General features: G+C 49.8%; 11 protein-coding genes across 12 annotated transcripts; 7 read left to right on the top strand and 4 right to left on the bottom strand.

Annotated features, from left to right (window-relative positions):
* Window positions 1-76: 76 nt before the first annotated feature.
* On the top strand, window positions 77-2,113 carry PV09_04218. Of its 2 annotated transcripts, XM_016357529.1 has the most exons (3): window positions 77-99; window positions 151-337; window positions 396-2,113. In XM_016357529.1, the coding sequence occupies exons 2-3, from the start codon at window positions 302-304 to the stop codon at window positions 1,422-1,424; spliced, it is 1,065 nt and encodes a 354-aa protein (XP_016214933.1). In that variant the 5' UTR covers window positions 77-99; window positions 151-301; the 3' UTR covers window positions 1,425-2,113. The 2 variants fall into 2 exon arrangements, with proteins under 2 accessions (XP_016214933.1, XP_016214932.1); XM_016357528.1 differs by having other exon boundaries at window positions 77-337.
* PV09_04217 (uncharacterized protein) lies at window positions 1,932-2,759 on the bottom strand (the record flags this gene model as incomplete). Its single annotated transcript, XM_016357527.1, has 1 exon — window positions 1,932-2,759. The coding sequence occupies one exon, from the start codon at window positions 2,757-2,759 to the stop codon at window positions 1,932-1,934; it is 828 nt and encodes a 275-aa protein (XP_016214931.1).
* A 389-nt stretch (window positions 2,760-3,148) lies between these two features.
* On the bottom strand, window positions 3,149-4,426 carry PV09_04216 (uncharacterized protein; the record flags this gene model as incomplete). Its single annotated transcript, XM_016357526.1, has 2 exons — window positions 3,149-3,941; window positions 4,008-4,426. 2 exons carry the CDS (start codon window positions 4,424-4,426, stop codon window positions 3,293-3,295), a joined length of 1,068 nt encoding a protein of 355 aa, XP_016214930.1. The 3' UTR covers window positions 3,149-3,292.
* Window positions 4,427-5,372: 946 nt separating this feature from the next.
* On the top strand, window positions 5,373-6,285 carry PV09_04215 (uncharacterized protein; the record flags this gene model as incomplete). Its single annotated transcript, XM_016357525.1, has 2 exons — window positions 5,373-6,019; window positions 6,081-6,285. The coding sequence occupies 2 exons, from the start codon at window positions 5,373-5,375 to the stop codon at window positions 6,283-6,285; spliced, it is 852 nt and encodes a 283-aa protein (XP_016214929.1).
* A 960-nt stretch (window positions 6,286-7,245) lies between these two features.
* Window positions 7,246-8,111, top strand: PV09_04214 (uncharacterized protein; the record flags this gene model as incomplete). The annotated part of the gene is made up of 3 exons (XM_016357524.1): window positions 7,246-7,557; window positions 7,615-7,860; window positions 7,914-8,111. The coding sequence occupies 3 exons, from the start codon at window positions 7,246-7,248 to the stop codon at window positions 8,109-8,111; spliced, it is 756 nt and encodes a 251-aa protein (XP_016214928.1).
* Window positions 8,112-9,224: 1,113 nt separating this feature from the next.
* PV09_04213 (uncharacterized protein) lies at window positions 9,225-14,650 on the top strand (the record flags this gene model as incomplete). Its single annotated transcript, XM_016357523.1, has 3 exons — window positions 9,225-10,477; window positions 10,527-12,278; window positions 12,325-14,650. 3 exons carry the CDS (start codon window positions 9,225-9,227, stop codon window positions 14,531-14,533), a joined length of 5,214 nt encoding a protein of 1,737 aa, XP_016214927.1. The 3' UTR covers window positions 14,534-14,650.
* PV09_04212 (uncharacterized protein) lies at window positions 14,628-16,576 on the top strand. The gene is made up of 2 exons (XM_016357522.1): window positions 14,628-15,444; window positions 15,497-16,576. Exons 1-2 carry the CDS (start codon window positions 15,200-15,202, stop codon window positions 16,434-16,436), a joined length of 1,185 nt encoding a protein of 394 aa, XP_016214926.1. The 5' UTR covers window positions 14,628-15,199; the 3' UTR covers window positions 16,437-16,576.
* On the bottom strand, window positions 16,554-18,083 carry PV09_04211 (uncharacterized protein; the record flags this gene model as incomplete). The annotated part of the gene is made up of 1 exon (XM_016357521.1): window positions 16,554-18,083. One exon carries the CDS (start codon window positions 18,081-18,083, stop codon window positions 16,944-16,946), a length of 1,140 nt encoding a protein of 379 aa, XP_016214925.1. The 3' UTR covers window positions 16,554-16,943.
* A 262-nt stretch (window positions 18,084-18,345) lies between these two features.
* PV09_04210 (uncharacterized protein) lies at window positions 18,346-20,765 on the top strand (the record flags this gene model as incomplete). Its single annotated transcript, XM_016357520.1, has 4 exons — window positions 18,346-18,392; window positions 18,444-18,479; window positions 18,537-18,824; window positions 18,881-20,765. The coding sequence occupies 4 exons, from the start codon at window positions 18,346-18,348 to the stop codon at window positions 20,763-20,765; spliced, it is 2,256 nt and encodes a 751-aa protein (XP_016214924.1).
* Window positions 20,766-21,094: 329 nt separating this feature from the next.
* On the top strand, window positions 21,095-22,238 carry PV09_04209 (uncharacterized protein; the record flags this gene model as incomplete). Its single annotated transcript, XM_016357519.1, has 3 exons — window positions 21,095-21,114; window positions 21,170-21,881; window positions 21,942-22,238. 3 exons carry the CDS (start codon window positions 21,095-21,097, stop codon window positions 22,236-22,238), a joined length of 1,029 nt encoding a protein of 342 aa, XP_016214923.1.
* Window positions 22,239-22,303: 65 nt separating this feature from the next.
* Window positions 22,304-23,486, bottom strand: PV09_04208 (uncharacterized protein). Its single transcript, XM_016357518.1, has one exon. The coding sequence runs from the start codon at window positions 23,377-23,379 to the stop codon at window positions 22,681-22,683; it is 699 nt and encodes a 232-aa protein (XP_016214922.1). The 5' UTR covers window positions 23,380-23,486; the 3' UTR covers window positions 22,304-22,680.
* Window positions 23,487-23,833: the final 347 nt, after the last annotated feature.

Here is a 23,833-nt window from a genome sequence, read left to right as displayed (position 1 = left end):
ATGATGCCGAGATCGGCATCAATAATAACACAATCACCAATTTTGGGCGATCAAGATTCTGCGTAGGTCGTAATGAGTTTAACCAAAACAGCGTATTCGGCGAGTCCTGGCACGTCGTTGCAATCTTTCATCACTAACTATACCATGAAGCTGCCGACTGGTGTCCCGCTCCGCCCTTGTGATGCTAGCCGAGGCACATCCATGCTGAAATAGAAGGTATTTGACATACCAGTGGCTGCCGCGCATTTCGAAACTTGTATTGCCATCTCACTTGACTCTCTGTAACTCAGAACGCTCCAACATGGTATTGGAGACTATATACGTCGTGCGCCATGGTGTATGTTCCAGGACGGGCACGCGAACGTCAATCAGTGCATTGCTGAATTTTGCTCTAGTTCCGAATGACCTGGTCGGTAGACCCGTATGCAGTACGATATTATTCCAACATCCCCACGCCCACAGGCCTTCCCGCAGATCCAGCACTCTCTTCCTATGGCGAGACGCAGGCCGAACAGCTTGGCGTCAAGCTCACCCTGCTCGATCCGCCCGTAGACCAGATTATCTCAAGCCCGTACTACAGGTGTCTGCAGACGCTCAAACCGGGTGTTTTGCGGCTTCAAAAGGAAAGAGGATACAGAAACGGCGTGCTTCTCGAGAGCGGGTTCGAAGAGTGGTACGGTGAGACGGGCGACCATCGCGAACAGCCAAGCCCGCTGGCGTACCATTTGCTCAGGCGCAACTTTTTCCCAGACCTCGATCTGAAGTGGGACGAGCAGCGGGAGGGGGACACGGACTCGCGGGGCGCCGACGGCGTCGTGCGGCCGAACCGGTACGGCGAGTCGATCGAGGGGCTGCACAACCGCGTGGCGTACGCGCTGCACAAGACCATCGAGAGGGCAGATCGGGAGGGTTGGAAAACCATTTTGATATGCATGCACGCGGCCGTCATGATCTCAATCGGGCGCGCCCTGACGGGGCGTATGCCGGAGGACGTCACAGAGGAGGACTTCAAGTGCTTCACGGCCAGCCTGTCGCAGTACAACCGGAGAAAACCGTACCGGACCGCCCGCGACGTCCCCGCCGTGGACGCGTGGGACTTCCGACAGCAAGACAAAGTCCCCCGAGTGCAGTGGGAGGGTGTCGGCGTCATGGGCGGCTGGGACTGCGTCCTGAACTCGGACTGCAGCTTCCTGTCCGGCGGCGAGGAGCGCGGCTGGCACTTCTCCGGCGATGAGAGCTTCATCCAGGACCCGAACGCGTTCAACGACAGGGAAAACGAGGCGAAGTTGAAGCAGAGGGGTGACGCGTCCGATCCCTCCAACGTCGCCGACGATCTGAATCTGAACAGAGCGCTGTGCGTGGCCGTGGCGCAGGCCGGGGACGAAGACGAAGTCGAGGAGGACAGTTCGCGAAGCAAGCTGTAGAGAAGGGCGTGATAATGGCGGAATGCCCTGGGAAGGAGAAAGAGCACTTGGCGTTTTGTGACACCGTCGACGCGTTTGAAAAGATCACTCCTCCTTTTTTTTTCTCCTCCGATCCGATGGAGCTCCTGCTCCCGTCGAGCGAATTTTCCCACGGATCTAGAAACTATAGAAATCTTTTCTATTTCGTCTGGCGTTCCATTACCGGAAGCTTGGGAAGAAATTAGACAAGAGATGCACTTTTGGTTCAGACTCATCCTTTTGACGAATTCCTTTTGACGAATTCCGGATCACAAGTGTCAACAATTTCGTTTCTTCACATTGACAGGTAGCCGACCTGACTGTGCCCGGTTCCTTTCATACAAATCATGTTTGACGCTGTCGTCTTTTTTGGAACGGCGCACAGGGCTGTCAAAGCACTGAGGTTAGAATAGCACGAACTATGCTGCTTGAAATCATCTACCATTGCGTTGTCATCATCATCATCATCATCATCATCATCACAGAGGGTCATCTCATTCTTCTCTCCATCATCTTCAAATACTCATCCGTGTCCAACCTCTGAGGGACTCCAAATCTACTTCCCCACTTCTCCAAAAACAAATCCTCGTACTCGTCGCGCTCTGCCGGCGTCAAGGCTGTCCAGCAGTGGAAGCACACGTAGTCAGCCTCCATCTCGGGGAAGATCCATGGGACGTGTCGCATTTGGCTGCACTCTCGAGCCCGGTGCGTGTAAAACTCGTGGCAGTTCTGGCAGAGAAACGGTCTGTCCTCCGCAGGCGCTGCGGTGGCTCCTATAGCCGCCCAGTCTAGTCGAGGCGGAGGCCTTGTTCCCAGCGCGCACATGCATGTCGGCTCGATCGCCGGCTGCGATTGAGGTGGAATTCTCGCCGTTACTCCTGATATCTGATCGGGTCCGCTTTTGGGAGCGGCAGGACGATGGTTGTCGCCGTCTGGTGACGCCCAAAGGGCGCGGACGTGGTGATGATGCGGCCCTGTAGAGAGAGCACTTGGACTCAGGGGGAATCCACCAGTCGTGGCGACATCGTCTTGCCCGGAGGTGACGTTTTGGGGATAGCTGTGCACGTCTCTCGAAAATGTCCCGAAAGATTCTATAGCTCTTTCGGGCTGGAACTGTGCCCCGTCGTCTCGACTTCGTTTTGGAGAATTCGGATCGGAAACAGAGCCCTGCCCAGTCATACGCAGTAATTCTGCGCTCCCCGATTGCTGATTATGTGGAAGTGGGTGGTGCACGACTTTGGTCGTTCTGCTCGGTGACTTGATATCCAGCTCACTCTCATCTTCGAACTTGAGAGGCACATATGTTCGCCTGGCCATCTTGCTTTTACGCTATTGTTCTCTTGACGTGAATCGAACTCTGGATAAAGAATTATGCGGCTTGGGTAGAGTAGATAATCTTAACTAGACCAAGTAGAACTTGGAGAGAGTAATGGGAATTTCTCAAAGTTTATACGCAATGAAAGAACTAAAAGAGATCAACCCTATGCTCAAGTGACGGACTGCCTTTGTGTTACAGTTGAATATTCGAGGATGCAACTGTGACTATCGTAAGCCATGCCACGGTGATACTTAGAACTTTCTGTATTTTTTTGCTTCGTAATATTTTGCTTCGAACTCGAGAACTGAGAACAAAGTTTCACGCGCCAGCTTTGTATTTAGCACTACATGGGATTGAATAAGCAGCGTGTGTCTATTCTTCTCTTGTAATTGACGAAGCTAGCCCTAGTCTTTAATCAAGTGGGCTTAGAAACTGTTCCAGCCCTAGCTCTGCGACATAACTCAGGTCTTTGTACCACGCAACTTTATCATTTCGGGGTGTATTAATGCTTCAAGTGCGATCTTGTCAATTTTTAATGGCCAAATGGAGGAGTAGCCGGACTTGTCGACATTGATGCTCTATCGAAAGCAGAGCGGGGTGAGCTTGAGACCCCCCGATCAATGACAAAAGGATAATCTTCGAGATCCTCCACGCGCCTTGCAAGCTGAATGGTTTCGCTGGTGTCCCGGATACGAAGAGTTTCCCGATATTCGTCGATTATGTCGATGATGGGTGTGTACTGTTCGGAAGAGTCGTTGTCTGAGTGATCACAAGACGCAGCGCATGGGACGGATATTCTAGTACGAGAGTGCTCAATGCCTGATGGACTGTCACCGTCCTGCTTTGTCGTTTGCACTCCCGAAAATTTGCTGCGTCTTTCTCCTTGGTTTTCAGGTTCCCAACGTCCCAAGAAGCACGTGTGTTCTTTCACCTTCAATCGTATGATCTCGGCGCTTTGGAAAATCATCGTCGAGACCTTTGGGTCGAAATTTTTTGCGATCAACGCGTCAAGGTACAGATGTCGCCTGCTCTTCGAAACGTCCGTCGGCGACGTGGTCGCCGTCATGCTACCTTTCAGAGCGAGAAGAATATCGGCTTCTCCACCAACTCTCGCAAGCATGCATGACGCACAGCCATCGTTCTGGAAGGACCACCTCGGATTGACATCACGCCCTGTCCTGCTTTGATAAATCTTAGCTCTTGTCCACATCGCTGAGATCTCATGAAGCCTATGAAGATGGTCATACACAATGTCCCCATCACAATAAGTTCCTTCGAGGATCCGCAGAAGAGTTGGGACGTTGATCTCGACTTCTTCCTGGATCCACACAAAAATGCTTTGAGCGATTCTGGAGTTTAGCCCTTGGTGCGTCTTGCACGTTGGAAAAGGGGATTGGAGGTTTTGAGCTCGAAGATGCGCTGGTAGATGTTTGATTTGACTTCTGACGAGCAGCTGGTAGTTTTGCATCTGTAATTTGGTCGTCTTTGTATTTGGCGCGGGTTGGTGACAGAGAATGCTTGCAACTTGTCCTAATTCTGCATCGTTCAAATCACGAAACCCACGTACATTCTTCTTTTGTTGAGGCTGACTAGAGTCCCGCGATGGCGCCGAAGCATTCGCTTTGGTATTCCTTCGTGAAGAGATCAAGCCCCAGAGCGCTGCCATGCTGTATCGATATGCATGGTTGGACGCGGATTTTGCTGAAATGATATACCAACTTACTGTTCTTAAATAAAGGGAGGGTCTATGACGACTGTACTAACATATTATAATGGCCTTTCTGATATGTACAAAGCTTTGGATTACAAACAATGATGAATTCGTTGTTCAGACCAGGACCCATATCTCCTTCATCCTTTTATTTCTTTACTTTTCCTTTCATTTTGCAGAGTTCGCCCATGATATTTGTAAAGTTCTTGCACTTGCATAGAGAAAAGATGGTATTATTGAAAGAACCGGAAGGTTAGCAGTTCGTTATGAGATGTATCACTATTGATGAGGAGTTTTCTCCCCAAGCTGATAAGATGTGAATTCCAAACTCTGAGCTAGATCCCTTGGCGCTATATGAATCCTGCGATTGCGGATTTTGCACTGGGCAATAAATACACATCTGCCGAGCATATATGAATGAAAGAAGACAAACATGAGACTTGAAGAATCTTGGCAAAGAGAATTGGGTCGTAAAAGTCAGTCAGGCCATGGTTTCGAACGAAAATTACTCAAACTTGAGCACTCTCCTTACTCCCTTTTGTTTGAGGTCGGTTACCGCCGAGCCGCAAGTGGCTAATATGCTCTCCTACTACCATAAAGTTCTAGGTTTGAAATGCGCGTGAAAATATGAAGCTTCGCGACTCGGACTAGGAACAAGGAGCGAGGTAACGAAAGCGAAAGATAAGAGCGTCGGAGGTTCCCGGTTTGCGTATCAAATGTACGCATTCGGTACAAGAAATACGCAGACGAATGCCGATCCCGCATTTGCTGCTTACAATGATGATGCAACGACTCACAAAGGTGTAGCGTGCTTACAGCGTTCATGAGGTGAATCGTTTCAGAGGCATCTAGACTTGTCCTTGCACAACTAGATTTTTGCTCCTAATCTCATCTCTGCACAATGAGCAATGAGGCTTGCTGCACGTGCGCCGCATTATTGTCCTCGATCCCGCCTAACTACGACGAGAAGACAGAGAAGCCCGTAGCCAGACACGAACGTCGATTAGATTGTTGTGTCCGTGCTATATGTGCGCGCTGTACGACAGATAATCCTCGCTTCCAGACGTATTGCCCGTTCTGCCAAATCTCCCTCATGCCTACAGCTTTGCCGCAAGGTCTAAAAGACCCTCCACCGTATGCTCCTCCGGCTGACGACCTCGACGGCGAAGAGGGCTATGAGAGCTCCATTCCAGATAGTATGTTCACGTCCACGTATTCCGAGTTGCCGCAATATTCCGATCTGTATCAACGGCCGCAATGGCTTTCCGAAAAGCAATCCCAGGTAGGCGAGGACGTTCTACACTTTGTAGACCCGGTCAACGATAGCGTGAATACGCTGGCCATACGGTACGGCGTACCTGCAGATGCTATAAGGAAGAAGAACGGAATATTCCAGGACAATCTGCTAGCGGGCCGCAAGACGATCCTGATTCCGGGAGAATACTATAAGGGTGGCATAAGCTTATCGCCACAGCCAATCGACGGCGAGGAAGAGGAATTACGAAAGAGCAAGATTCGAAAGTGGATGGTGGCCTGCAAAGTACACGAGTACGTTTTATCGTATCCTTAATTTTCTATCAATGTCGAAGGTTGCTGAGAATTGGCGGAGTGTCCCGCCAAAGTACAGATACGACGTAGCCATCCTTTACCTCAAGCAGGCAGATTACAACCTTGACGCTGCAATACGTACGTACAAGGAAGACGAGGAATGGGCTGAAAAAAACCCAATGCAGAAAGACAAGGGCAAGGCGCCCACCAAGACTCGAAGTGGACGCTTCGGGTTCGCAGGTGGCTTAACAGGGCAACTGGGCTAGTCGCTATACCTCAGACCTATGGTTATGAACTGCCAACATGCCTGTTACACTGACGATAAGAGCTCGATTTCTGAACGCGCTGCACCTGTTGAATGCGAGGGTTTGATTTTACTCTTCCTAGGAATCACAAGCCGTTCGCGTCGTGTGCTGGACACATGTAGAGCTGCTTTCACGCATACTCTTCGCATCTTTCACCCCAGGCACCGAATCTGAGATAGAAAGCGCAAAGTACACAAAGAATGCTAGTCCGAACGCTTATGTTCCATAATTAAGCAGAGAGCCGCCTGCAAGGGTCGCCGATTAACAGCCTTATATTCTTGGCGCGGTGTTAAGCGCCCGCATCTTCGACCCATCAACATCCAGCAGCCAATCAGGTTCTCAGCCTCTTGCTCACTCCTGTTACCCACTTGTCAATGAGCAGCCGCTCCGAACCATGTTCAATCACTCAGGAACAATGCGCATGACTGCTCTCATTCGTCCCGCTCATCTGGGGTTCAGTCATTTTGTGCTGCAGGCCCGCTGCACGTTAGCCGCCAGACCGCTGCAAAATAAGCCAAAATTATGTTGAATAAAACCTAGTAACCAGCGGGCGCGTAGCCTTACCAACGCGCTCCGTTCACGACTCCAGGATTTGCATTTGTTGTTTCACGCATCGTTTCTGGACATGCGATGTTGGGTGGCGCGAACGATTGGGCGCTATGTCGGTTGTTGAGAGACTGGATGTGTTTGAGTGTATAAAGTTAAGACGGGAACAGTCTTCACTTTTACCTGCTCTACAATCATCTGTCAATGACTGCTTAAGTATCTCCTGAGCATTAGTTGATCTCTGCTATACCAATTACTTTCTTCTTCTTGTCGTAGCTGTTGATCATATATCTCTCTCTTCAGTCCCGCTTTGGATCGTCCTGCTGAGACGTCCGTTCTCATTCCAGTGCTTGTAAGACACTCTTAAGGGCCACCATGTCACCAGAATACCGTGCCACGCTTCGCAAATCTCAACTTCTTTCCGCATCTGATGTACAGGACCGCCATCCTCTCCGCCTAGCATCTTTGCTCCTGTCTCTTCTTTCGATATGTTTGTCAGGAGCCATAATAGGCACGACTGCAGATGCATACTCCATTTACCACAAGGAGTCTAACGCTATGAATCCATGGTGGCTACCACTGTGGCCAGACCATTTCGACACTGGCGGGGCAAGAAGCCTAATCGGAGCTGGCGCTGGCGTTATCCTGTTTAATGGAATCTATGTTGCGCTTTCCTTAACACCAAAGGTTTGAAACCAGCTCACTAGCAGTAACCAGTGGTGCGAGGTGCTCACATCTAAATAGCTCAACTTTCACGCCGGTTCCTTTCGTGCCATGTTGTCTGCCGTTATGTTCTCAACAGCATCAGCTCTTCTTGCCCTAGTGAGCATCGTCTATTCGGCAATTCTCAACCGCAGCGGGCGAAGTCGCGAAACGATCCAGACATGGACCTGTCGCTTCTCTACTGGCATTCCCCTCAGTTCGATCGACATCAACGACGCTGACAAGAACCTAACCAATGACTCATTTCAGAAAGTGTGTGCTGAGAGCGTGAGTCTCCTTTTCCGTCATAGTGTCGACATTTCAAGCGCTAACTGGAGTAGAGGTTCGCATTTTGGGCACTTGTCGCGGTGGTGATTCTCCAAGCCTTGTTGTTCTGTACCTCCATTGCTCAGTGGTCAACAAGCTTTTGGGCAAGGACAAGACGGACTCTGGATGACGGGCGTCCGGACACGGGAACAGAGATGGAAAGCCAGAAAGATTTGAAGCTTAGCGGAGAGTTTCCGAAGAATAGCTACTAAGAAAAATCATCTGTTTGCATGTATCATAGGCTGGTCCAAAGGCGCTGGCTTTGATACACGACGTTATCTGAAACATTAGGAGCTTTCTTGCATGGCGAAATGCTCGGCAAGGCACGATGGGGCCAAAATCATTGGACATGGATTGTTCGGTGGCGTCTTGGATTATACCTTAAGACCAGCTCAAGCTGCGCACTAATCAGTCACAAGCATTCACAAGATATTGACTTAAGGGTCAAGCTTCAATCGTGACTGCTAGGGCCCTGAAAGACTTCATTGATACGGCAGCGTCGATAACAAAATCTTGCCTTTGGAGACTTTAAATTTCTAGCCTGGCTCAGAAAGTCTGGGCTGTGTAATCAATTGCGATGAAGAAAGAGGGTTATATTTGTAAGATATACATTTTATTTTATTTTCCTCTGATAATGTACTTTCGGAGTTTCGTTGCGCTGGTTGTGCCACTTGACGAAGCGGAGTATCGTTTGGTTTGATCGCAAGCGATTTACCGATCGAAATTTCAGGTCGCGGCAGCCAAAAGTCGTTAATATGAAAATTCCTCCTTTTCGTGGCGGAAAAGGCTTCAAGCGCGATTGGGTGTGTCTGAGATTTCTGTTGTAAAGCTGGAGACAATGGTTATTTCATCATTCCACCAACACGACTGAACGTCGATGCGTTGCTCCTGTTGATGACTTCTTTTGGCCTGCTGTAAATCTGACCTCACAGACATGCTATGAAAAGGCACTTTTTTCACCTTCCGCAAAATTTCACGAAATGCAATCGCTCGGAAAATGCCGTTCGTCTGCATTTGCAACTCTTGGCCCAGGGGGCCAGGCTGCGAAAGATTGGTGGACTTCTTGCGCTGAGACATGGAAATACGAGATGCAATGTCTTAGACAACAAGCCCTTCGCCCGTACTTTTCTTTCTCAGTCTGTCCTTTTTCTTATAAAGAAAGGTTGCCTATGTGACGGTAATGGTCAAATTCAAAGTGACGTATGGTTCAAAAGACGGACGGTAGGTTCAGTGCCGTGCTTCTACTCTCACTTCATCCCATTCTGATGACCTATAAGAGTTGGTTATTTCTGGACTGGATCCTAGTTTAATGATTTCCTACAATCATGGCCGAGGCTGCAACAATCATTCAGCTGGTTCAATTTTCCGCCGCCGTTGTCAGCTGCTGTTATGCGTATATTCAAAAGGCCAAGAATGCGCCGGCTGAAATCACGGCAATTATTGATGAGCTGACGGCCGTGAGAAACATCCTCGAGCAGCTGCAGAAGATCGCTCAGAATCCGCACGATGAGCGATACTCCATCCTCAAATCTCTCGGTCGGCCAAATGGCGCTTTTCCAAGTGCGTTGGACACACTTGCTGAGCTAGAAACCCGCATTAAGATTTTGACTGACGCCTCGGGATTGAGAAAGCGACTGCAGTGGCCACTTGAGTCCCGCGGGGTCGACAAGCTTTTAGAACGAATTTCTGCTCTGAAAGCAGACTTCTATCTTGCTCTAGCTGGCGATATCAGCACTGGTGTTGATCGAGTGGAAGATGCCGTTGAGGAAATCAGCGGAAAATTAGACGATCTAAAATCTGCTGAAGAGAAGCAAAAGATCCTCAGCTGGCTGAGCGGACCCGACCCGTCTGTGACGTACAACAATGCGAGAGCTAAGCGTGAGCCCGGAACATGCGAATGGCTTTTGAAAGCGGACGAGTTTCAAAGTTGGTTCACGAGAGGAGGTCAGCTTTTGTGGCTGCACGGCTTTCCAGGAGCTGGAAAGACATTTCTGAGCACTGCAGTTATTGAGTACTTGAAAAACCAGCATTCAAATACTCCTTGCACGATAGCATATTATTATTTCGACTTCCGGAACACTTTAAATCAAAGCGCCAGTGGCCTGCTTTGTTCGATCATCCAACAGATCTGTCAGCATAGGAAATCCACTCCGCCAGCTCTTTCGGAACTCTATGAGGAGTGTAGAGGTGGTTCACCGAGCAACGAGCAGCTAATTGATGTGCTTAAGACCCTCGCAATCGCCTCGTCTCGGATATTCATGGTTGTCGACGCACTGGACGAATGCCCCGGTCAAGACACCTCGGAGCGTGAATACGTGCTTGCACTTCTCGAAGAGCTTAAGAACCTTGGAGCGAATCAACTAAGTGTCTACGTTGCAAGTCGACCAGAGACAGATATCAAGGAAAGAATGAAGCAGATCTGTGACATTGAAGTCGACGTGCATCTCACGTCCATCAACAATGACATTAGATTGCACGTTCGGTCGTGTTTGTCGAAGAAAGACGACAAGCTGAACCGGTGGCCTCCGAATATCAAGCAGGAAATCGAAGACAAGTTGATGGAAAAGGCCGGCGGCATGTGAGTACTTTCAATCCTGTTGAGTCTCGAGTTCAACTGACGGCCAAAGGTTTCGATGGGCTGCCTGCCAACTTGCGGAATTGAGAAAGTGTTTGAAGCCAGCGCAAATCAGAGCTGAGCTCAACAAGCTTCCCAAGACGCTGGATGAGACATATGCTCGCATTTTGAGCAACGTTCCAGAAATGTATCGATCGGAACTGCGTGCGGCTCTGATTTTCCTTGCCTTTTCAGCAAGACCGATGACTATCCAAGAGATTGCTGAAGCTACGTCTATCAACGTTGCAAATCAGAGCTTTTCCGTTGATGATCGATTTTGCGACGCATATGACCTGCTTGAAATTTGCTCCAGCCTTGTTTCATTGACAGAGATCCCAAAGAACGGTGATTCACCGTTCCGCAGAGAAGGTGTCTGGTACAGCAACAGCATCTGGAACGATCCTACTTGGAAAGTGCTCCAGTTTGCACACTTCTCAGTGAAAGAATACTTACTCGCAGAGCGGACACAAGGTGTTCTGCCAAAAATTTCCATCGTCAACGAGGCTCTAGCTCACGAGTACATCACAAAGGCATGCCTGATATACTTGCTCGAATTCAATGGCGGGAAAAGACTGTTGGAGCGAGACTTCAAGGCTTTCCCTTTGCTAGCCTATTCAGCTCTTTACTGGTCCAATCATTTCAGTTCGATAAGGGGTGATGAACGTGATGACTCCATAAAGCTCTTGCTACTACGACTCTTCGACCCGAATAATCAAAACCACTTGTTGAACCTTCTAAATCTGTATGATCCCCAACATTGGCGAAACGAGCTCTCCATGGGGGCTACCAAGCGCTCTACAAAAGACTTTCAACCTCCACTTTATTATGCATCATATTACGGGCTTGTACCGGTTGTTAAAGCTCTGATAGAGACTATCCAAGAAGACGAAAATCAATTAGAAGTTCTCAATCTGGCTCTTGTTGGCGCTTCTCGTGGTGGTCAACCTGAGGTTATCGACATATTGCTTGCTTCGGGGGCAGACGTTAAAGCAACGATATGTGGCGATTTACTGAAAGACGCAGCGGAATCGGGGGTTCCAGATGCAGTGAAGAAGCTGATTGACGCAGGAGCCCCCGTTAAAGATGGCGAGTTGTACGAAGGCGATGCATTACACACAGCCTGCATCACCGGTCAATCAGAGTCCGTTCAGCTTCTTCTTGACCACGGGTTTGATATGCATAAACGTTCCCAACGATATGGCACCCCTTTGTCTGCGGCATTATTGAAGAACCACCAGGAGACCGTCAAAGTGCTTATGTGCAATGGTGCTGATGTCAACTTTCCTGCAGAAGGAGGATGGAATCCACTAGCCGTCGCGGCAGAACATTCCTGTCCTGAGCTGGTGAGGTTGCTTCTAGAAAAGGGGGCGAAAATTGCGCCGATGTCCAATCCATTAGCAGAAGCCGCGAAAAGAGGAGACCTCGACGTGGTGAAGCTGTTATTGAAGCACGGCGCGAACATCAACGGATTTACAGATGACTTCTATGGAACTGCATTGAAGGGAGCAATACAATCTCGAAACACGGAACTCCTAGACTTTGTGCTTCAGGCAGGAGCTGATATTCACCAAAGAGGTGGCGATGAGATGTATCCTGTTGACATGGCCATCTTTTCAGGAAACGTCGCTGCCGCAGAGAAGCTTCTCAATCTAGGAGCTACGTTCGGTCCTCAGGCTCTAGAAGAAGCGCTTGACTTTAGTTTCAAGTATCATTTGGTGCCAATACTGCTTGCCAAAGGTGCAAATCCAAATGAAGAGCACGAGAAGTGAGTACAATCTGCCGTATACCCTTCGAAGCTTAACGTGTCGTAGATTTGGATCCATTCTTCAGTATGCAATTGCCAGGTCCGACTTCGAGCAGGTTCGACATCTAGTCGAAGCTGGTGCAGATGTCAACGGCTTACAAGGACAGGAAGGTGGCCAGCCTTTGCAGATGGCTGCGGCAAAGGGTGATGAAAAGCTTGTGCGGCTCCTTCTTGACCGGGGTGCCTCAGTCAATCCTGATCAGCTATATGGAGAGTACGGTGATCCTCTCAGTGCGGCAGTTTGGTGTGGTCATGACGTTATAGTTGATATTTTACTTGATGCAGGGGCAGCTCTTGATCGTTCAGGGGAGAACTACAATCCTCCTCTACACGGCGCAGCTAAAGGGGGAAATCTAAAGATGGTACAGCACTTGATGAATAAAGGAGCTCCCGTCAACTTGGTCAGCGGCAGTTTCAGCACTGCATTGAGAGCAGCTATATCGTACGGCCACATCGAGATCGTCTCCTTCCTCCTTGATTGTGGCGCAGATCTGAACTTTATGTCGAAGGGTCACCATTCAACAAAGTTCTTTCAGTATAGCGACCAAGATACAATATCTGCATTGGATACTGCAGTTGCGACTAACGACATCCTCGTTGTTCAGCTCCTACTTGACAGAGGTCTCAGCATAAATGCTTCCGAAGAAGCAGCTGTGAAATCGCTGAACTTTGCTCTCAGAATGTCCGGAATTCACATGCTTGAGTTTCTTATTTCGAAAGGGATAGACGTTGTTAGATTTGGCGGCAAGGCTTTTGGGTTGGACTGGTGGCCCAACAACTGCCAGATTTTCGCAAAGACGAAGATCATGGTTGCTAGAGGTGCTCAATTGCCACTGGATGCGAAAGATGGAGAGGGCAGGCCATTTTTGCTTGTCGCACTTGACCGACCGGATTATGACCTGTTTGAGTACCTGTTGAACCGTGGTGCGGATCCAAACGTGACCGAACGCGGCGATTTGCGTGGATCGGCCCTTAATATCGCAGTCGAGCAGCGGAGAATTGACATAATTGAGAATCTGCTCGCGAAGGGGGCAGACGTAAATCTCAGTGCCGGATACTGGGGTTCGCCATTTGTCAACGTCATAGCAAAGGGAGATGAGGAACTGTACCAACTATTCCTCGCTCATGGAGCGGATGTCAACCCTAAAGTTGATGAAAAATCCATATCCGCGACGACTTTAGGGACTCCTCTCGAGGTCGCGATATCCAAAGGGTACTACGATATAGCTCACGACCTCATAGACCGTGGAGCAGATGTGCACAATTCCTTGGCTTACGGTTCACTTCTTGTACCTGCATTGAATAGCGTAGGTGTTGGTCAGCCGGCATTGATTCGAAGGCTGCTTTCACTTCACGCAGATGTCAATGCATGCGACAGGGAGCGAGAAGGCGAGTCCAGTTTCACGCTCCGGCAAACTCCGCTACAGGCTGCCGTTCGCGCAAAGAACAATGATATGATTTCTCTACTTATCGAGCACGGAGCCAACATCAATCCTGAAGAGCCGAGCGGAACGTATGGCTATCCACTCCAGGCTGCCGCTCACTACGGCTATGTGGAGCAAATAAGGTTCTTAATCGACCGAGGCGCAAGTCTCAATGCTGTGGGGGGGAAATTTGGCACAGCACTACAGGCAGCGGCTGCAGAGGGTTCTGACGCCGTGATCAAGATGTTGCTCGATGCTGGAGCGGATGCGATGATCGAAGGTGGTTGCTATGGAAGTGCTCTACAAGCCGCCAGCTGGCTTGGTGTTTACCGGCAAGTTAAGCTCCTCCTTGAGCTAGGCGTGCCGGTGAACACACAAAGTGGCAAGTACGGCAACCCTCTTGCAGCAGCTGCCAAGAGAGCTAACCGTGATGTCGTCGAGTTGCTGCTTGCTGCTGGTGCTGATGTGAACTTAGAGGGCGGCAAGTATGGGACGCCACTACAAGCAGCGTGCTGCTCCAAGGGCAGCAGCGCCAAAAGGTTTGGAAAAGGTATCATCGAGCTGTTCATTGAGAAAGGTGCGGATTTGAACCCAAAGGCCAGCGGGAAATATGGCTCTCCTATCCAGGCCGCAGCGTGTCATAGTAGGTCCTACGTAGACATCCTCATCTCCCACGGAGCGAATCCGAATGTTCAAGGTGGTAAATATGGCAGCGCCATTGCGGCTGCGCAGGCAACTAAGGCCTTTGACACAGAAAGATTGCTGGCGAGGCATTTGGCCTCGAACGGTTGACGAGTGGAGTGTAGGCATTTGAAGATCAGGTGATTTTGCATAGACCAAGGAGGAACAACCAGCACGTAAACCTCAAGTTTAGTTACTTTCACATCGAAAATGCAAGGTTCTCTTCAGGCAGCAGCGCCTTTTCATGAAATTTCCAAAAGTCTTCGATGCAGATCAGTCTTCTCCGGTCCATGGTCGCAAGGATGAGACTCGTTGAGTTATCGATATGCTAGCTTTGCTAACTGAAGCTAGAACCTAGAACTGCCTACGGTCATGCACGACACAACCTCGCGTAGGCCGTTTGAGAATTCTACTGCCATAGTAAACGCCAATAGCCGGTGCTTGGAGACAGCATTGCGCCTTGCGATGATAGTGCCCACCGCTCAATGGCGGCAAACGCAAAGCAGAGACCGCCTGCACCGCCGCCAAAAGTATTGTGTGGCTTGCGCTGCGCCCATGGATCATCCCCTCTTCCGCCTCAAGGCATCCGCATTTCGAAGACGACTAATGGTGTATATCTGACACAGTCGTCCTCCAGCCTGCCGTACAACATGATCTTCGTACTTCGATTGTAGCAACGTGGCAATTAGTTTTCGTCATTACCTTTCTTGCGTCCACGGCCGCGACTAGAGAGAGGGCAGAGCACAATACAAGCGAAACACCATATTGAGCTGGTATATGGAGCCATATACAGCTGGTAGCCCACCTACGGACCGACTGAGTTATCATATTGGATCTGAAAACGGCGCTGTGGCCAGGATGATCTCGTCTCCCGCTTCACTCTGTCGTTTTCTATGGCAGCCAGGAGTGCTGAGCATGAGTCTATTCACCTTGCTCGCCGTCTTTTGTGGCTATTACATGCTTCAGCAATGGCCCAGGCAGGCTTGCAAGCAGGCTGCGAAAACCTTCCCGTTCATGGAGCTGTACAAGCGCATCCGAACCGCGTGTATATGCAATGACTGACTGTTCGTTCAGACCGCCAGAATTACGAGCCGAAGTCCTCACGTACCTCCTTGAGCCGCCAATCGAAGCGGCTAAAGAGCATGAATTCCAGCCTCTGCGCTCTCGAGTCTCCACATACCTGTTCAGCTTTGCGGACGACATCGCAATGCGTGTCCATCGCCTCACTGGCCGCATCATTGCCGCTTCGGACGACAACCCAATTAAACGGATAGCTAGGCTGTTTGGCGTTAATTGGAACAGCATAGGCGCGGCCTTAGAGCGCCATCAGCAGAACAAAAAGCTTATGCAAAGCCCCACGTATAGGCATTTGACAACCATGCGGCTTGTGTCCAAGGCATTTGGTGCTGAGTTCTTCTCAACGTACCTCATCCATGCTCGGCCAGTCTTTACGCTTGATGCATCCTCGCCGCCACTCGGAGATCCCTTTGGCATACCCAAAGATTATCTCCCACTGGTCAAGAACTGCACGCTTCGCATGATCGCGAAGCCGGGCATCGTCAATGCGTTTGATCCGCGACAGGCGTCAGCGCGCGACTGGACTCTACGAGACGCGGTCTTCGCGTCCATGGAACAGATGACCGATCTTAGGAACATGACTCTGACCATCTCTGCGTGCGGAAACCAACTGTGGAATCCCGTCTGGCTTTGGCATTTCACGTCCCAAGCCTTCAAGGAATCCGACGTGCGCGCGTTCAAACGGATCGACTTCACGATGAAGGAATGGAACATCCGCGCGCCCCACCATCTCGCTCGGTCGGCTAATGGCAGAGGCTGGGAATGGCGATGTGAGCGGGGACACCTCGTGATGAAAGACGAAGAGGTGCAAGCCGTTAGAGCATTTTCGTCTAGCTTGTATGCCAAGTGTAGAACGTGCAAGAGATTGCACAGACTGCGGAGTGGCGGTGTAGTGCATAATGACGACTCAGACACGTCTGGAGATGAGTGGAGTTAATTGCGGATGACAGAGTCTACGTTGGTTATGGATTTTTCCTGGTTTTCTTTTTACGTCTCAGTGATACCCCGAATGCTTCCTTCGGCGAATTAAGCTTAATCTTACATGCACGGATTTGCTCCGATGCTCTCTAATAGAACCAATTCGCCACCTTTTTACTGTATTCCATCGAAATCGTAAGTCAAATTGGTATTCAGACATCTCACTTTTCCCTTTTTCGCACGTACAGCGCTGAACCATGGTGCTCCTTGGGAGTTGGCTGTCTTTGTTTGTCTCTGACTTGCTACGTCGTCTCCTACGAAGCAGAGCCTCAGCCGGGCAAGAGTTCAATAACTCCCAAGTCACAACATGGGTGTCGAAGAATTGCCTTTCCATGCTCCTGTTTCTGAACCGTTCCACCCATGGGTGTCATGCACCTCACATCTTATCCTGTCTTTCAGACGCCGAATCATGTAGCTCCTGGCAGATCAGTTTCGCCGAAAGTTAGAAAACATTCGCTCTAATTTTTCACGCTGCTCCTTCGCTCGAATCAGCGCCCTTCACTGTTTTAATCGTTACGCTTATGGGACAATGATCACTCGAGCCTCTTTCCTGCTTCGTGTTCCAAATCTCACAGCCTACAATCTTCCAGTTATTGTGAACAGACATTAGATTCCTCGAGGCTATTGCCAAGTCCACTCTATCACAACTACTACCCCAAGGTATACTCCGAGGATAATACGTATATTTGCGCTCTGTACCCCTTAGAGCACGCCATACGTCTATTCCCCGAAATCCGCCCACATTTCCCGGCTCGAGGAAGCGGGTGTTGAAGTCCTCTCGATTGATAACGTGCTGTCTGGGAAATTCCCTCAAATTGGGGTGCCCATCTATTCTGGAGGGTGCAACGTTTAGATCGCCAATGATGAGGATGCTCCAACCTTCACGCTCGAGTTTCAGGCATTCCTCCATCATCAGCTTGTGCACAGCTAGTTTCCGATCATGTCGCGTGCCTGCAACTTCGCCTGTTCTCGGATCGCGGTACTCGCTGCTTGTCCCGTTCACCGCGTAGACGTTCCAAATACTCAACTTTGCGTCCGTGGTAGGGTCGTGTATTTCAATGACAGCAAAACGGCCCTCGGCATCCCAATCTACGGTTCTGACGCGCGATACGTATTTGCCATGAAAATCAGAACGCACAACGCAGGCGACCCCGTATATGCGTCGCTTACTCCCAGGACCTTGAGCATTGAACGGATCGCGTGGGAGGTTCGCGAAAACTTCGTACGTGGGCTCGTTCGAGCCGCATCCAATGTTGACAGCGCGTTTGAGCGCCCTCAACACTTGGTCATCTGATGGTCCTATCTTGATTTCTTGCAGGCAAAGAATTTGCGGCCATTGGTGTCTGCGCAAAAACTCGCGAATCGACGCAGGAGAAGCCTCTGATGTTGGCTTCAGTTTCTTATTGGCTGAAGACTTAAAGTAAGCGGTCAAAGGACTTTGAAGAAAAGGCTTAATGCCATTTATATTCCACGAATACACCCAAATATACTGCGCGTTAGCGCTCTCTCGTCGTTCTGTTATCTCATTTGGCGCAGTTTCGCTAGTCTCACTGTCTCGCATGAGTCTGCGCCGTTTGGATGGAGGAGGGGAGATATCTGCATCCATAGAGTGTCCTTGGATTGTAAACAGCCGCGAGTTTAATTGCGAATTACTGGTCGCGCTACTACTGCGATGTGTGGATTTTGAGATTCTCACGTTTGTTCTGCGCCACTGTCACAATTGCGTAGGGTATTCAAAGTCGATTTAGAATAGGCGGAGAGAGCAAGTCGGGCCGAGCCGCAACAAGGCAATTTTTCGCGATCGACCGACTCGCGCCTCAAAAGAAATTTCGTTTTATATAGAGGTCAACCGCGCAAACACGACAGCCATGGGTAAGCGGAAACTTGGAGCACTTGAGAAGGTGGACGCAGACTTGTAAGAAACCTCCATCCATTTGAGAAGAAGTCCCGGCTAACGTTGTGTCAGGCGCAATCTTCAAAACAAGATCGGAAGAGACCCTCTGTAAGTTTGCTCACCATCGACTATCAATCACGAACGTCGAGGCTCATGGTACGTCAGGTCGTACCGGGAGAATTTCGTGGACCAGTACAATCAATATGAATCGGCATATTCTATCTTCGTTGCTGAGCCCACCACGACCGACGCGGGTACCATCGAGACTTTGCGTGAACACATCGACTTCATAGCTCACGTGGCTGACTGCTACCGTGACCTGGTTCCGAGTTTTCCAACGGATCTGATCAACCTTCTCAGTGCACATCACAATGATCTAGAGCCTGAGCTGCGGGAGAAGGTCGTTGGCAGTCTGGTCCTGCTACGAAACAAGGACATCATCACCTCAGTTACGCAAGTCGCTTACCTCGCCGTTGCTTCCCTTCGTATAGAGTACTAATGCTTTGCAGGTTGCTAAATGCCTTATTCCCCCTCCTCGTATCGACTAAGAGCAAGTCACTTCGAGAGCTTCTATTTAAGAAGATCATTTCTGACCTCCGTTCCTCGAACGCCAAAACAACAAACCATAAGCTCAACCGTGCCGTTCAAAACCTCCTTATCGATCTCCTCTCCTCGGACAAGACGTCATCAAAGGGCTTGTGGGCGGTGAAGATAACGCGGGAGCTGTGGAAGAGGCAGATTTGGACCGACGAGAAGGCAGTCAAGATCATGGAGATGGCGGCTCTGAGCGACAACGAAAAGGTCATTGTCGGCGGAGTGCGCTTTTTCTTGGGCGGAGACAAGGAGAGGGAAGAAATGGCGGACGAGAGTAGCGAGGATGAAGGCGGCGTTGATCTAAACGCCCTTCGGCACCAAGTAGGAATCAACAAGAAGACAAAGAAGCGAGACAGAGAGCTGAAGAAGGCCGCCGCCGCCGTAAAGCGAAAAGAGAAGAAGAAGAATGCGCCACATCCCCTCAATTTTTCGGCTTTGCACCTACTACACTATCCACAAGGATTCGCGGAGGAATTGTTCAGAAAGCATCTCCAGCCGCAGAACGCAAAGGGCAAGCTCAATCTGGAACAGCGACTCCTGATTCTCCAGCTTGTTACGAGACTCGTTGGTCTGCACCAGCTCGCTATCGAAGCTCTGTACTCTTGGTTTTTAAAATTTCTCACGCCTCGGCAGGCAAGCGTAACGACGTATCTTGCGTGTTTAGCTCAGGCAACACATATACAAGTTCCGGACGATCATCTTAAGCCATGTCTCCAAAAGATCGCGAACGAATTCGTCAGCGAAGCAAGTGCCTCAGAGGTTGCGTCAGCGGGGCTGAACGCCATCCGCGAGATTTGCGCAAGACAGCCCTTAGCCATGGATGAAACATTGCTGCAGGACTTGGTCATGTACAGAAAGAGCAAAGATAAAGGCGTTATGATGGCAGCAAAGGGACTCTTGAGCTTATACCGAGAGAAAGACCCGGAGAAGCTAAGGAGGAGGGACCGTGGCAAAGAAGCATCGATTGCACTTCAAGGCGGTGAATTCAAGCGACTGCGATTTGGAGAAGTACAGGCAGATGAAGGTATCCAGGGAATCGAGCTGCTAGAAGCATGGAAGGAGGAGGAACGAAAGAAGAAGCGTGCCGAGCAGGGGTTAGGCAGCGATGATGATCTGGATGATGAGATCAAGGAAGATGAGGAGGCTGGATGGGAAAACTGGGAGGCTGAAAGTGATGATTCTGAAAGCTCGGGGGGCTGGATTAATGTCGAATCCGACGGTGAGGATATCTACATCAGCGACTCGGACGACGACAACGATCATCCAAAAAAGAAAGCAAAAACCGAGAACGAAGACCAGTCAGCTTCTAAAACGACTACGGAAGTCGCAGAGAAGAAATCTTCCAACTATGCGACTACTCGCATCCTAACTCCAGCAGACCTCGCAAAGCTTAAAGAACTTCAACAGTCTAATTCAGTCTTAAACTCCCTGCCTGCTCACCAGCGCAAACGCGCCGCACTTCTTGCCCAAGCCCAGTCTCGCTCGCACGAGGATGGACTCACGGCAGCTGAAATTGAAGGTTTAGCGATGCTCTCACATAAAAAGACCAAGGAAGAAAAGATCGCGATGGCAAAGGCGGATAAGGACGAGAAGCACCAAAGCACGACTGCGAAGAGAAAGGAGAAAAAGCGAGAACAAGGGAAGAGTACAACGAATGCAGAGAAGGCAAGAGCAAAGAACTTCTTGATGACCTTGGGCAAGGCAAAGCGCAAAGGCAAGAGATCGCTAACGGAAGTCCGGAGGACGATGAAGGGACATGCTGAGCGGCAGAAACGAGGTGGCAGGAGAGGGAATCGTTAAAACACCATGGTTATATGCTACATTGTTGGCCTGCATACGGATGATAAAATATGACTTTTATGGGATCTTGCAACTGGAGTTATTCCCTGGACTCAATCTTCAGCTCCATCGAGAAATATTTCTTTCATTTCTCAAGTCGAGTTGGCTAGCTCGAGGATAAAACACGTGACTGATGGAGAGCTGACAAATTCATAATACCTCGGACCAAAACCACGCTTGTTACAACAAGTTTGTGCTCAAGAACATTCCTTCTATTGGGGCTATTCAATCAATCGTAGGATCCCAAGCTTGTACAGAGTTCTTTCCCAAATTCAGTCACGTATTTCAGCATGAGTCCAAAGATCTTCATGTACGACTAGTCCGTAGCCTAATACGAGTGAAAGCTAACGTGATTCCCTCAATAGCACAGGCATAACGGGCTATATTGGAGGCTCTGTCTTTGACGCTATCGTCAAACGCCACCCAGAGTATGACGTCACCGCGTTTGTCCGCAAAACCCCTTCGGATTTTGAAGTGAAATATCCAGATGTCAAGCTCGTGTATGGAACTTGGGACGACAGTGAAATACTAAAGAAAGCTGCCTCGGAAGCAGACATAGTAGTTCAATGTGGCAATTCCGATCATCTGGGAGCGGTGACAGCGCTTCTCGATGGGCTGGTCGCTCGAGGGAAGAAGTCCTTTTACATCCACCTGAGTGGTACTGGTATCTTATCAGACTTTAAAGACCCGGAAGGACCGGCAAACCGAGGGCGCCTGAGCCAGAAGGTGTACAACGATCTTACGGGTATTGCGGAGGTAATTTCACGTCCGGATGGCTCTTTGCATCGGCATACAGATAAAGCCATCCAAAATGCTGCTGCTAAACACAAGGATGTATTGAAAACGGCCATTGTGTGCCCACCTGACATATATGGACGAGGTCATGGTCCAGGAAAGAGAGAAAGTATATATTTCCCGTTGTTCATCGATGAGATCAAGAAGCTTGGATATGCTTTCTACAGCAGAGAGGGCGAGAATTTGCGAGGATGGGTGCACATCGACGACTTGGTTGATGTGTACATTAAACTAATCGAGGCTGCTGCTGCAGGTGGTGGAAATGTAACTTGGGGACCCGAGGTATGCTTGTGTCTTCCCGTGACCATGATTGAATTTTAGCTGCTTACACGATTCACGAAGGGATACTTCTTCACTACGTCTCAAGAAGCGTCTCAGAAGGAACTGGCTACTGTAACAGGCCGCATTCTACATGCCAAGGGCCTCATCTCCTCCTCTGAGCCAAAGTCTGTCAGTGATGAAGTTATTGAGCAGATGTTGAAGGCCATTCCGTATCCTGACATTGGTTTCTACATGTTCTCAAATAACTCACGTGCAAAGCCGGAAAGAGCAAAGAAAGAGCTGGGCTACGAGCCAAAGGCGCCAACTCTCTGGGAGACGGTCGAGGCGGACATTGACGACGCACTTCGCGTGACGTAGCTGCCGAACATGGGAAAGTCTTTGCGGTCTTTGTGCTGATGAGTCGTTCGCAGTTATGATCTAGGCTCGGCTGTCGCTTATTTTCTCTGCTCGATCCTCAGTTTGGCATTAGAATTTTATCATCCAGGTGATAGCTAGACTTCGACCAAGAATCGTAGATGCTTCTGAATTATGTTGCACTGGTGGCAGGTTTTCTATTCTACATATTCAATAAGCTATGCTACATGAAGAAGATGGTCACAACTTATGATCAGGATCCTGCGCTTGACTGTGCCAAGGGCCTGTCGTACAAGCGCATTCAGTTTTGCAATCGATTTGGAGTAAACATTTCTCGGCATCAAAATCATGATATTCCAGCGTAAGATTGACTTCATACAATGGTTTCAGGGTAACATGTGCGACCTGCACATTCAAACTCCTGTCGTATAAACGCTCACAACGCTCAAGCGCCAATAGCTTTGACTATGGCCTTTCCAATAGGAGAAGCAGACGCGGGATTCTGTCCCGTCAATAATCGCCCATCCTTGCCCACAACCACCTTCGCAGCCCATGGGCCAGCAGCTTCGAATTTTCCACCATTCTTCTTCAACACATCTTCGAGCAAGAAGGGCATGTACTTAGTGAGTCCCACCTGGCTCTCTTCGTTGTTCGTGAAGCCTGTGACCGGCGAGCCGTCCACCAAGTACGAGCCGTCGCTGAGTTTGACGTTTGCAAGCGCAATGGGTCCGTGGCAGACAGCGGAGACGACCTTGCCGCTTTCCCAGAACTCGCGGATGACCTCGTGAGAGGTCTCGTTGTGCGCGAGGTCGAACATGGGTCCGTGGCCGCCCACGAAGAAGATGGCCGCGAACTCGTTTGCCTTGCCCTTGAAGTCGCTCAGCTTCGCCGTGTTCTTCCACAGGTCCGACTTCGTCTTCAAAAACTCCGCGCTCTGCGGATCCTCCTTGAACATTTCCACCGAGGACGGGTCGAGCGGGGCTTCGCCGCCCTTGGGAGACGCGACAACAATGTCCGCGTAGGGCGAAACCTCGTGGTATGGATGCGCAAATTCAGGTAAGTACCACCCTGTGGGCTGCTGTGCGCCGTCCTTCTCGTAGGAGGGATGGCTTGATAGCACCATGAGGACCTTTGGCTTGGACATCGTGATAGCAATCGCTCGGTTTTCTCGATTTCTCTCGAAGAAGCGTCTCTTTTTCTGTGCAGTGTTTTAGTTCTCTTGGCTGCAGTGTCTTGGGTTCTGTACGGGCGCCGACCGTTCTATAAAACTTCCCTGACGGCAGCGAAGCGATGACGTGGTTCGTTCCTCCGAAGAATGTCCGCGCCGTGCTTGGATGTCATTGTTTTCTTCGACCACCGCAGTTTACTAAGATACTTTGACCTCATTGGGGGCATCTCAAACGGGGGGCGCAAATCAAATGCTCGTAACGTTCGGTCGCCGATTCATCCTTGGTTCTTATCGAACTATGTCGTCATGCGAAGAAGTTTCTAGACCAAGCCACCTGGCTCCTGCGAGCATGAAATAGGTGCTTGAGCCGATGTTCTCCACAACCATCAAAACACTGTTACCAAGCAGATGTGGATTTTGCATTGTATGG

The sequence above is a fragment of the Verruconis gallopava genome (genome assembly GCF_000836295.1).
Source record: "Verruconis gallopava strain CBS 43764 unplaced genomic scaffold supercont1.11, whole genome shotgun sequence".
NCBI classification, from domain to species: domain Eukaryota; kingdom Fungi; phylum Ascomycota; class Dothideomycetes; order Venturiales; family Sympoventuriaceae; genus Verruconis; species Verruconis gallopava.
The sequence above is the reverse complement of the archived record's forward strand: the minus strand, read 5'-3'. Positions and strand labels throughout refer to the sequence as shown.

Bases quoted from the DNA above. Each gene is read 5' to 3' on its own strand.
- PV09_04218 (XM_016357529.1), top strand. From the start codon at position 302: ATGGTATTGGAGACTATATACGTCGTGCGCCATGGT. The intron at 338-395 runs GTATGTTCCAGG...ATTTTGCTCTAG, and splicing joins TATACGTCGTGCGCCATGGT to TTCCGAATGACCTGGTCGGT.
- PV09_04212 (XM_016357522.1), top strand. From the start codon at position 15,200: ATGGAGCCATATACAGCTGGTAGCCCACCTACGGACCGACTGAGTTAT. The intron at 15,445-15,496 runs GTACAAGCGCAT...CTGTTCGTTCAG, and splicing joins ACCTTCCCGTTCATGGAGCT to ACCGCCAGAATTACGAGCCG.
- PV09_04208 (XM_016357518.1), bottom strand. From the start codon at position 23,379: ATGTCCAAGCCAAAGGTCCTCATGGTGCTATCAAGCCATCCCTCCTAC.